Source organism: Diadema antillarum, unplaced genomic scaffold (genome assembly GCF_040938485.1).
Source record: "Diadema antillarum isolate AM-2024a unplaced genomic scaffold, OU_Dant_1.0 seq00001984_RagTag, whole genome shotgun sequence".
In the NCBI taxonomy this organism is placed as follows: Eukaryota; Metazoa; Echinodermata; class Echinoidea; order Diadematoida; family Diadematidae; genus Diadema; species Diadema antillarum.
In genome coordinates this window covers 37-12,733 of record NW_027272642.1, presented here as the reverse complement: position 1 = coordinate 12,733, position 12,697 = coordinate 37, and the positions used below count along the sequence as shown (strand labels likewise).

General features: G+C 43.8%; 1 protein-coding gene across 1 annotated transcript in view; it reads left to right on the top strand.

Moving 5' to 3' along the window:
- The window catches only part of LOC139713481 (Na(+)/citrate cotransporter-like), a 76,343-nt gene extending 63,904 nt beyond the window's left edge, over positions 1 to 12,439 (top strand). The window contains exon 14 of the mRNA XM_071625209.1: positions 12,202 to 12,439. Coding sequence (XP_071481310.1) covers positions 12,202 to 12,333 — 132 coding nt within the window. The 3' untranslated portion in view covers positions 12,334 to 12,439. The remainder of the gene's footprint in view (positions 1 to 12,201) is intronic.
- Positions 12,440 to 12,697: the final 258 nt, after the last annotated feature.

The window sequence follows — 12,697 nt, the reverse complement described above, 5'->3', positions numbered from 1 at the left end:
TTGTTGGCTCAGAATGGGAATTTTAAAAATTTGTCCGTTATTGCCCCGCTCTCCCCTATAGCTGAGGTGATCTTACATACTCATGAAGGATGATAACTAAGTCAAAGAGCTGTAATTGATTGGAAATCATTTTTACACCCATAAATGTACTGAAATAAGACGTTTGAAAAGCACAAAACCTACCGTAATCAGCTCAAGATTCGCGATCGCCGTGATCAGGTGTACGCACAACAGTACCAGCAGAATCGACAGTGGAGAGGTATTCCTTGATGCCGTGATTTCAGCTTGATTCTTCTTCGAAATGGCATGATGGAGGTTTGTTAGATAAATGTGACCTTCTTTTTCTCTTGTGTGTTGGTTTAAATTCTAATTTCTACCTCAACTTGCTAAAATAACAGTCTAACAAGGCGGGAAACTGCAACATTTCCGTGCTAAGCAGCAGTCACGATACACGTATTGCATGCAAGCATGCACTGCTGCTGCAGCGATCCCCATAGTATAACACGTAGGTTGCACGTATTTCGATCAAGTGCCTTGGTATTAAACAAGGCTGTTTACGCGTCTGGGAGACGATTTACATAAACTTCCGCATGTTTCAGACGAATTTATGAATGAAAGTGAGTAGCATGGCATCATGCCATGACCATATTTGGAATAATCAGAGGTAGAGCTTGTCACAGGAGAAATGTATTTGGTTTTTTGTTTCTATTTTATTAGAATATATACCAGTGAATAGAGTAGGAACAGTTGCCATTGCTGGTGTAGTATAAGTGCGTTGAAATGTGATGAAGCGCGATTTGTGTTGTAACAAAATGACGAGTGTGTTTTTTTTTTTAACCCACTGCAGAAAGCTGTGTGGGGAATGCGATGAGACAAAAGCGATGCGACAAAAGGGTGGAATTTCCACAGGTGCCAGATTCCGCGGGCGAGCCGTCCAGGGTTTCTATGTAGGACATTGTGTAGTTTGTACATGATAGGGTAAGAATATTTTAAGTGTGTGACAGACTGAGCAGGGATGTGGTCGAAGGAGGAGTCGTAGCAGAACCTCGCCAGTTATTAATCCTTTTAAGCCAGTCTGGACCACTTGAAGCCAGGGTTCTTTTTCCTCTCCACGGAGAAGAATACTATCCATACAATCAGCAGTAAGTACTCTCGGTTATTTGTGTATTTCTTTGTTTTTTTATATACAGGAACAATAATGATGTGACATGAAACGCATTATTTGTCATGTATGCCGTGTGATATTGAATATCACTAGCGTGATGGTGAAAACAGTGTTATAACAACATGATATTATTGAAGTTAGGTATGAATAAGACTGATACATTGATGTGTACTGTTTAGAGTACATGTTACATCGTGCTATTATACGAAATTGAGTATTTAAGCATCAAGATTTATGTACAAAAAAGTCAGATGCCCGTAGTATGTAAGGTTTCGTGACACTGCTTTGATAATTTAGATGGCAACTGGGTTTCGGGACTTCGCCCCAAAGTCGGCAATGCCATTCCAGATGCGGTGAAGGTTGCTGTCAACTACGATACCGGCCAGTGGAAAACCAGTTCACTGGATGTGCTGAACGTTGGCAAAATTACGCTCTTCAATCCGCCTGTCGACACTTCTGTATGCTTTTTCGCGTCCAGCAACATTGGTGATGTACACTGACAATTGAACACTGGATATTTCATGTACGGTACTAGGAACAGTGGCCGAACAAGTTAACTGGTGATGTTATACGCCCGATTATATTTGAGTTGGCTCATCACGTTGCAATTTGGAGAGGAGTGAGATGTTCATTAGTGCCTATGATACACGTCAACAATATATATTTTTTTCATCATATATGGTGCGACCGTGAGGTGTTTTTTTTTTTGTGTGTGTGCGTGCATGACTGACAAGATAAAGGGATAAGAAGCCCGAATGATTATTAGCTCAGCAAGAGCTTGTTGAGTTTATGTCCCTTTCACGTGCACGCCTTCCTATGGCGAACTGTGAGTGATGTTTCTGGAAGTTTGTTTGAGGAACCGTGTATAGTGAGCTCGAGCATTTGATGCTCCATTGTGATGCTCTTTTCGTAGCATTTGGAGAAGGTTGAGTGAATAATATATATATATTTTTGTTGTTCGATAACATAGGTAACTTAGAAGTTAAACACTTAATGATATATCAGTAGGAGGATATTTAGTCGCTTCATGTGTACCACTAGGACCATATACGTGGGGGTGGTATATAGATGTTAATGGAGTAACGATTACCGGCCGTGTGTATAGTTACAATTATAATTTCTACCCCCCCTCTTTTTTGAGGAAGTGTTACAAGTGTTATCGAATCGTGTAAAACACGAGTATACTAGCCTATGTTAGTTAGCTAGGTCCCATACTCGCCCTAAGTGAAAGGTGAGTTGCAGAAGTGGTGTAACAACGTACTGCAACAGTTGTAACAGTAGTAAGGGCGACGGAGTGGTTATTGATGTAAAGATATCACGGCAGGTTCATATCAGGAACCTGAGATATCCCATAAGGTACTTGTGTATGGATTTGAGTATCAAAATTCGTGTACACGAATGTGCAACTCAGTTGATGAGATATATGTTAACGATATTTTGAAGTTGTGAAGTCCTGAGGGTTGTTGTGGTCGAATAAACACTACAGATTGGTTGAGATACTAGATCAGTAAGTGGCATGTGTGATTATATCCGACTCTGGTTTAACCCATGTGACAATTACTGGGGGCACGTCCGGGAGAAAGTGTAGCATGCCATTTACTGTCGCATGGGTGTGATATAGAACCCGAGAGTCGTTTTTTTTTTTTTCTAGTAGGGGGAACAGTAACTTGGCTTCACTTTGAAAAAAAAAAAAACCAGGACAAAACAACGAATAAAGTATCAAAATGGATGTAACCAAGCTCGCGGAAACTGGTGAGAAATTAGGATTTAGTGGATCTGAATTAAGAGCGTTTGTCAAAGAACAACAAGACATAGCGAGAGACGAGCGAGCAGAACAATTAGAAATAAAACGAGCTGAAAAGGCAACTGCCGAGTTAAGGTTGAAAATTGTAGAAACTCAAGAAAATGCAAATGCATCCACTTCCACCCCGGAAGTGAACAGGCCGAAGGCTAGGACCCCCAAGCTGCCACCATTCTACGCAGAGAAAGACGATCTAGATGCATATTTACAACGCTATGAAAGGTATGCGCGGAGCCAAGAGTGGCCCCAAGAAGAGTGGGCTATAAATCTGAGCGCGTTGTTAACTGGTAGTGCGCTGGAAGTGTATGCACGATTGTCGGCGGCAGATGCAGACAACTATAAGGTGCTCAAAGCCGCGCTATTAAAGCGATTCCAGTTAACCGCAGAGTCTTTCCGTCAAAAATTCCTCACTTGTAGACCAGAAAATGGTGAGTCAGGGCATCAATACGCTACCCGCCTTGAAAGTTACTTAGAGAGATGGATTGAATTATCAGGGACTGCCTTCACGTTTGATGGGCTGAAAGATCTACTCCTTCGGGGACAATTTGTAGAAGGCTGCCCACGAGAACTAGCTTTATTTGTGAAAGAACGGCAGCCATGCACGCTAGATGAAGCTACTTCTATTGCTGAACAGTATCTGGAGGCGAGGGGCGGTACCTTCAAGCCTTCCCCTGCTCCGCGAGCTAACGCTCCTAGAATGCTACCTGGAGAGACGAAGAGGGCTCCAGGTAAGACAAATGCTAACGCGCGATCACCGTTTCCCCCTCAGACGCAGAACCAGCGACAGTGCTTTTTGTGTGGTAGGCCAGGTCACCTCGCTAGAGACTGTCCAAAGCCAGGAAACACTCAATCCCCACCAACATGTTTTGTGTGTAAGAAACCGGGACATTATGCAAGGGACTGTAGATTAAATCCCAAGAATGTCGCAGGGATGGTCGCCCATGGTATGTGGTCTGAGATGCCCCGTGAAGAATCTAACTCCTTTCCGGGTGAGTATTACTCTTCACCCCCCTTCAACCCCAACGACAACTTACAGGGAATGATGAGCGGAGACCCTACTGTAAGTAACGCCGTCATCCCTCCAGAGGTAAGTTCCTCAAATAGAGTAGAAGCTTCATGCATGGTAGTAAAACTCCCACCGAGCGCTCCGCAAGCATGTTGTATGGGCCCATGTGGCGACCGGGTGCAATTGCCATGTGGACATTCACTGCCCATGTTGAGTGCGGCGTGTAGTGAAAACGTCGTGAGAAAGATGCCGGTGGTGATTGGTGCCGTGGGAGGTAAACAAGCCACAGTTTTGCGGGACAGTGGGTGCAGCAGTGTAGTGATAAGAGAGGATCTCGTTGATAAGTCTCAGCTGACAGGTGAGGAAAATACGTGTGTTCTGATAGATGGCACAGTAAGGAAGCTACCTATAGCTATGATCAATGTTGACACACCATATTTCACTGGCAGTATCGAAGCTTTATGCATGAAGACACCATTGTATGATTTGATCCTAGGCAATCTGGAAGGTGTACGAGCACCAGGCGATCCGGACCAAAACTGGACCTTGTCTATCAACCCGGCTGGAGCCGTGGAAACTAGAGGTCAGAAGAAACAGTTGGGTAAGCCATTCCGTCCGCTGAAGGTACCTGCACCCCTCGAGGAAACTGTCACACCAGCATTGTTGAAACGAGCCCAAGCAGATGATGACAGTCTTCGAAAGCTCAGGGAATTAGGGAAATCACAAATAGAAAAGGTGAGTGACCACTGTGCAGTATCATCTTTCTTCTATGAAAATGGCATCCTGTACAGAAAATTTCATTCACCCAAAGTCGAGTCAGATACTCTTTTCACACAAGTCGTAGTCCCAAAGCCCTATCGTGCCCAAGTCATGAGAGCGGCTCATGAAACCCTGCTTGGAGGACACCAAGGCGCAAAGAAGACCCTAGACAAAATACTCTCGAACTTCTTCTGGCCAGGAATTACTGGAGATGTTTCGCGATATTGTAGGTCATGCGATGTTTGTCAACGCACACTTCACAAGGGTAGGGTTCCAAAAGCCCCTCTAGGAAGAATGCCCCTCATTGAAGTACCCTTTGAGCGCATTGCTGTCGATATCGTGGGCCCAATACACCCGATGACTGAGCGCAAGAATAGGTATATACTCACCATCATTGACTATGCGACGCGATACCCCGAGGCCATTCCACTGCCTAGCATAGAAACAGAAAGAGTTGCTGAGGCCCTTGTCAGTGTTTTCACTAGAGTAGGGATTCCTAAAGAGATGCTAACAGATCAGGGTTCGCAGTTTACCTCTGAGGTAATGAAGCAGGTAAGTAATCTCCTGTCTGTAAGGCAAATTACCACTTCACCCTACCATCCCGCCGCAAACGGCCTAGTGGAGCGGTTTAATGGAACCCTGAAACAGATGCTCAAGCGTATGTGTTCAGAACGACCCGTTGACTGGGATAGATATGTTGAGCCACTCCTCTTTGCCATTAGAGAATCACCTCAGGATAGCTTAGGCTTCTCTCCCTTTGAACTCTTATATGGTAGGAAGGTGAGGGGCCCAATGACCATCCTTCGAGAACTCTGGACGGGGAACATAGAGACAGGTGAGACCAAAACAACATGCCAATACATGTTCGACCTGCGAAACAGACTCGAAGAGACATGTCATGCAGCCCGAGATCAACTTCAAAGGTCAGCATCTAGGTATAAACGCTACTACGACAGAAAGTCTCGACAGAGACAGCTGGAAGTGGGGGACTTAGTCCTCCTTCTTCTCCCCACGGACAGGAACAAGTTGCTCCTCCAGTGGAAGGGTCCGTTTGCGGTAACAGCCAAGGTGAGTGACACAGACTATCGAATAGATGTAAAGGGCAAGTCAAAAGTGTTCCATATCAACCTGCTCAAGAAGTATAACGAGAGAGAAAGTTCCCTTCTCATTTCAGATCCCTCAGCTGACGTAGCGTGCACAGCGGTTCTTGAACCAGATGACAACGAGATGACCAGCCCCAACCTCCTTCCGGAGATGTCAAACTCATCCCTACTCCAGCCCTACCCAATGGAGGCCAAAGAATCACTGGGTGATGTGGACGTAAACAACGACCTGACCCCGAGTCAACAAGCACAGGTAGGTGAACTCATGGGAAAGTATGAGGATATTTTCACTGATATTCCTGGCCATACCTCCCTTGGTGAACATGGCATCGAACTCACCGTAAAGGAGATCCCAAGATCAAAACCCTATCCAATTCCCCATGCCCTAAGAGAGACGGTTCAAGAAGAGGTGAGGACAATGCTGTCACTAGGGGTTATTGAACGTTCAAATAGTCCGACCGCCTCGCCTATTGTTTTGGTGAAAAAAACCAGACGGAAGCAACCGCTTCTGTGTGGATTTCCGACGACTTAACAAGGTGACTAAGTTCGACTCAGAGCCAATACCAGATCAAGAAGAGCTGTTCACTAGGCTAGCATCCGACAAATTCTTCACCAAAATCGACCTTAGCAAAGGTTACTGGCAGGTCCCAATGTCTGAGAAATCTAAAGAGCTAACAGCATTCATAACACCTGATGGTTTGTATCATTTTAAGGTAATGCCGTTCGGCCTAGTGAACGCGCCGGCCACCTTCAGCCGGCTGATGAGAACCCTTCTCAGTGGACTGAAGGGAGTTGTCAACTACATTGATGACATCCTTGTACATTCGGACACATGGGAACAGCACCTCGACACCCTGGGCCTACTGTTCCAGAGGCTGAGGGACGCGAACCTCACCGCAAGGCCAAGTAAGTGTTCAGTAGGTCATTCTCAGGTCGAGTTCCTCGGTCACGTGGTTGGACTCGGCCAGGTCTCACCTCGACCAGGAAAGGTGGAGTCGATCATGAAGGTAAGTCGACCAGAGACCAAGAAACAACTCAGATCTTTGTTGGGAATGACGAACTACTACCGTAAGTTCATCCCGAATTATGCAGCCATCGCGGCACCCCTCACAGACAAAACAAAAAAGGCGGAACCAAACAAACTGGAATGGGGGGTCCCTCAGGAGGTTGCGTTCAACACTCTCAAAAACAAACTTGACAATGCACCTATCCTCCACCTGCCTGACCTAAGCCTTCCGTTTGTGTTGAGAACAGACGCCTCAGAGATCGGTGTGGGCGCGGTCCTACTCCAAGCCCACGGGGATACGAAGTTCCCAGTAGCCTACATTAGCAGGAAACTCCTACCAAGGGAGAGAAACTATTCGACCATCGAGCGCGAATGTCTAGCGATTGTGTGGGCCGTTAGAAAACTTGAACCATATCTCTACGGCAAGGAGTTCGTGCTAGAAACTGATCATCACCCTCTCACGTACATGCAAAGTGCAAAGGTGATCAATGGACGAATCATGCGATGGGCGCTTGCCCTACAACCATATAGGTTTAAGATGGAGGCGATCAAGGGTACCGACAATGTCGGAGCAGATCTCCTGAGCCGCATGTAGTCAGTGAAAAGAAAACAAAAAGTGGAAGTGTAAATACATTTCTTGAAGGGGGAGTAAAATGTCACAGGAGAAATGTATTTGGTTTTTTGTTTCTATTTTATTAGAATATATACCAGTGAATAGAGTAGGAACAGTTGCCATTGCTGGTGTAGTATAAGTGCGTTGAAATGTGATGAAGCGCGATTTGTGTTGTAACAAAATGACGAGTGTGTTTTTTTTTTTAACCCACTGCAGAAAGCTGTGTGGGGAATGCGATGAGACAAAAGCGATGCGACAAAAGGGTGGAATTTCCACAGGTGCCAGATTCCGCGGGCGAGCCGTCCAGGGTTTCTATGTAGGACATTGTGTAGTTTGTACATGATAGGGTAAGAATATTTTAAGTGTGTGACAGACTGAGCAGGGATGTGGTCGAAGGAGGAGTCGTAGCAGAACCTCGCCAGTTATTAATCCTTTTAAGCCAGTCTGGACCACTTGAAGCCAGGGTTCTTTTTCCTCTCCACGGAGAAGAATACTATCCATACAATCAGCAGTAAGTACTCTCGGTTATTTGTGTATTTCTTTGTTTTTTTATATACAGGAACAATAATGATGTGACATGAAACGCATTATTTGTCATGTATGCCGTGTGATATTGAATATCACTAGCGTGATGGTGAAAACAGTGTTATAACAACATGATATTATTGAAGTTAGGTATGAATAAGACTGATACATTGATGTGTACTGTTTAGAGTACATGTTACATCGTGCTATTATACGAAATTGAGTATTTAAGCATCAAGATTTATGTACAAAAAAGTCAGATGCCCGTAGTATGTAAGGTTTCGTGACACTGCTTTGATAATTTAGATGGCAACTGGGTTTCGGGACTTCGCCCCAAAGTCGGCAATGCCATTCCAGATGCGGTGAAGGTTGCTGTCAACTACGATACCGGCCAGTGGAAAACCAGTTCACTGGATGTGCTGAACGTTGGCAAAATTACGCTCTTCAATCCGCCTGTCGACACTTCTGTATGCTTTTTCGCGTCCAGCAACATTGGTGATGTACACTGACAATTGAACACTGGATATTTCATGTACGGTACTAGGAACAGTGGCCAAACAAGTTAACTGGTGATGTTATACGCCCGATTATATTTGAGTTGGCTCATCACGTTGCAATTTGGAGAGGAGTGAGATGTTCATTAGTGCCTATGATACACGTCAACAATATATTTTTTTTTCATCATATATGGTGCGACCGTGAGGTGTTTTTTTTTTTGTGTGTGTGCGTGCATGACTGACAAGATAAAGGGATAAGAAGCCCGAATGATTATTAGCTCAGCAAGAGCTTGTTGAGTTTATGTCCCTTTCACGTGCACGCCTTCCTATGGCGAACTGTGAGTGATGTTTCTGGAAGTTTGTTTGAGGAACCGTGTATAGTGAGCTCGAGCATTTGATGCTCCATTGTGATGCTCTTTTCGTAGCATTTGGAGAAGGTTGAGTGAATAATATATATATATTTTTGTTGTTCGATAACATAGGTAACTTAGAAGTTAAACACTTAATGATATATCAGTAGGAGGATATTTAGTCGCTTCATGTGTACCACTAGGACCATATACGTGGGGGTGGTATATAGATGTTAATGGAGTAACGATTACCGGCCGTGTGTATAGTTACAATTATAATTTCTACCCCCCCTCTTTTTTGAGGAAGTGTTACAAGTGTTATCGAATCGTGTAAAACACGAGTATACTAGCCTATGTTAGTTAGCTAGGTCCCATACTCGCCCTAAGTGAAAGGTGAGTTGCAGAAGTGGTGTAACAACGTACTGCAACAGTTGTAACAGTAGTAAGGGCGACGGAGTGGTTATTGATGTAAAGATATCACGGCAGGTTCATATCAGGAACCTGAGATATCCCATAAGGTACTTGTGTATGGATTTGAGTATCAAAATTCGTGTACACGAATGTGCAACTCAGTTGATGAGATATATGTTAACGATATTTTGAAGTTGTGAAGTCCTGAGGGTTGTTGTGGTCGAATAAACACTACAGATTGGTTGAGATACTAGATCAGTAAGTGGCATGTGTGATTATATCCGACTCTGGTTTAACCCATGTGACAGAGCTTTCTGTAGGTACCAAATGTGTCAGGGTTCAACGCAGAATATCTAAGACACGATCGCCAAGAGAACAGTCATTTTCGCCGTAAGCGAAGGCGATTTGGTCTTTAGACGTAAGATTTTGGCCAACTTTTGAGATTGACATTCCACTATTCTCCTCAAAATTCCACATTTTGTAGGTTGTATTTCAAAATTTTGTTGATATCAATCAGAAGCTAGAAAATTTCCCCTCCAACGTGATACCAAAATGTCAATTTGGTCCCAGAGGTCATTTTTTGACCTTTTTCGGGCTGTAGCGCCAAATCACATTTCGGGTTTTGCCAGAGCGGGTCTCATAGCCGTACGGCAAATCAGCTCATACACATTAGGTGACGTCGCTCAAATCCGATGTTTCTTGTAGCGAACGGAGCTACAAATGGTCATGGAAATTGGGTGTTTCTTCAATCTCAAAAACAGTTTGGGGGTAAAGTTACATTGTCTAAAAGATATCCAGTTTTGTTAACTAGCTTCTTAGCTTTCCGTAGATATCAAACTTGTCATATTTCTAGATTCTCTATAAATTTCTGCTTTAAGGACGTTCCTCAGTTGAGTTTGTGCGCATCCTAGATGCGCAAGTTGGCAGTGACGTAACAAAGAGCGTAGAAGCGCACGCACGAGTGATGAGCTGAGCTAGCTGAGCTGAGCAGCTGCTAGAAGGTCGAGCTAGAGTGTGGTACTAGTACGTACGGATACCCGACAGCTCCCCGCGGCGGCCGCGCTGGGCGGCCTCGCTCGGCTCGCGTGCAGACTGTACGCGTGTCAATCTGAAGTTTTCCACGCCTGCGTCCACATAATAATCATCACTGCTGTGTAAGGGAAATAATAACAAAAATGCACATGGACCTTCCTTTCTGAATATTTTTTCACCATATCACTGCAACTGTGAAGCGTTTTTGTTCTTGTTTTTTGATTTTTTTTTTGAAAAAAAAAAGGGTTTTGAGTTAGCCGCATGATATTCATGCATCCTAGCAAGGTATATCCCTGCATTGATTCCTGGCCAGATCTGGGGGTCTTACGATGATTTCTGTCGCAAGGATGCCCTGTTAGCACTAAAACGAGCACATGAACCCCCCATTTTTACAATAGTTCTGCATTATTAAGTAACCCTTCTTCTACAATTTGATAATGACAGCATGACATTCATGAACCCCACCTAATCAGGTCACACACGATAGGTTCCTGACCAGATTTTAGGGTCCTAGGATGATTTTATATGGGGGTACTGCCAGCACAAAAACTAGCAAATGAACCCCCACTTTTTATTGTTTTTCTGGAATTAGTAAGCCTTCTTCTACAATTTGGTGAAGTTTCGTGAAAATGCCATGGATTTTGAGTGTACAGCATAAGTTTTATGAACCCACCCTGTCAGGGCATCCCTGCATAGGTTCCTGACCAGATTGTGGGGACTTACGATGATATATGTCGCATGGGGGCGCTGCTAGCACAAACACGAGCCCATGAACCCCACCTTTTATTTTTTTTTCTGGAATAAGTAAGCTTTCTTCTATAATTTGATCAAGTTTCGTGAAAATAACATGGGTCTTGAATGTATACAGCATAAGTTTTATGAATCTTGTCCTTTAGCTCACCTCTATAACAGAAAACATCGATGAGAAGGATTTTAGAGATTTCGGTGTTTTCTGCCGCGTGAGGGCGCTGCTTGGTCAAGAATGAGTGCGTAAACCCTAACTTTAAAACCTTTTCCTCGTTTTGGGTACCTTTTTCTGCAATTCTTGAAAATTTGGAGAAAAGAACTTGGATTTTGAAAGAATTATATGGGCATTTAAGTTTGTCATTGCAGATTTTGTTGCTAATCATGGTCTTGATCCTGTAACGCTATCATTTTGGCACAGGACGGCAGTTAAGTCATATTCTTCAAAGTCCCGTAAAAGAAGAACAAGCACATGAACCTATAGTTTTATTAACACATTTGGGCTTCGGATGGGTCAAAGTTACGGTATGGAAAGTTTGAAGGAAATGACATGGATTTCACTTTAACTGAGGAACGTCCTTAAAAGCCCGGGCCGAGCCCGGCACTGTAAACGGATAGAATTGCGGGGCTCGACCCCGCAATTGAGGTCGGGCTCGGCCACGGCTCGGCCCAGCCCCGCACTGTAAACGGGGTCTATAACGCCTTAAACCTTGAATTCCTTTGCATATAATCACCAGCATTGTATAAGTATTATCAATAGTAATAGCAGCAGCAACAACTAATCTTGGTATGTTTGTGGTGGTCGTGGTTGCTCATTATTATCCGCGTCATAACCACGTCATAACGTCGTGATTACTTTTTTTTTCTTTTGCAATGGAAAATGTTGTATGGTTCCTTCTTCGCTATCATACCACTCGTGGGACTTTTATCTTGTAGGGTGTTTAACGATCTGTCCTTAATTCCCAGCTGGCTGAATGTCAAATTGACACTTGTACCAATTTGTATAATGTATACTTTGTTCTTGACGGAAATTCAATGTAATTAAACATTTACATTAAACTGAATTGAGCTGAAAGTATAGCAGCAGCAATATATGTTTGTTGTTGTGTTCGTGGAAGCCGTGGTTGTTCATTGTCATCCACGTCATAATCACTCTCATTATTGTTGTTTTCCTGATCTGATCTGACAGGCGAAGGCAGGGCTGATGATGAACATTGTGTGTGTCCTCGTCTCCAACCTCAGTCTGAACACGCTTGGCGTCTGGGTCTTCGACGTCAACACCTTCCCGGACTGGGCCAACGGCACCACTCTTCAAGCTTAACCGACCTCTTCAATATAGTGCCTTGAATGGTGTGTGTTGTTGGTTTTCGCACTCACATTGAACGTCTTTCATGCATTTTTTTAATATTTTATTTAGAGAATGGGAGTACCACGGAATGGAAAGGCTGGCCCGCTCGGCTTGATGTCCACGAAAATTGGCTTATAATCAGAATAGCATGCATGTGCAGAATAAATATGGCGATGTAATTTTCGATACTCTTGTTGTTGTTGTTTTTTTTTTTTGGTTTTTATTGTTTCATTATATGATATGCAAATTTTAATCAATGTTGTTGAAAAAAAAAAGATAAACAACATTAACAAGGCAAGTGCCATAATGTGTCTCGCCCATTCGCGTACAAGAAAAT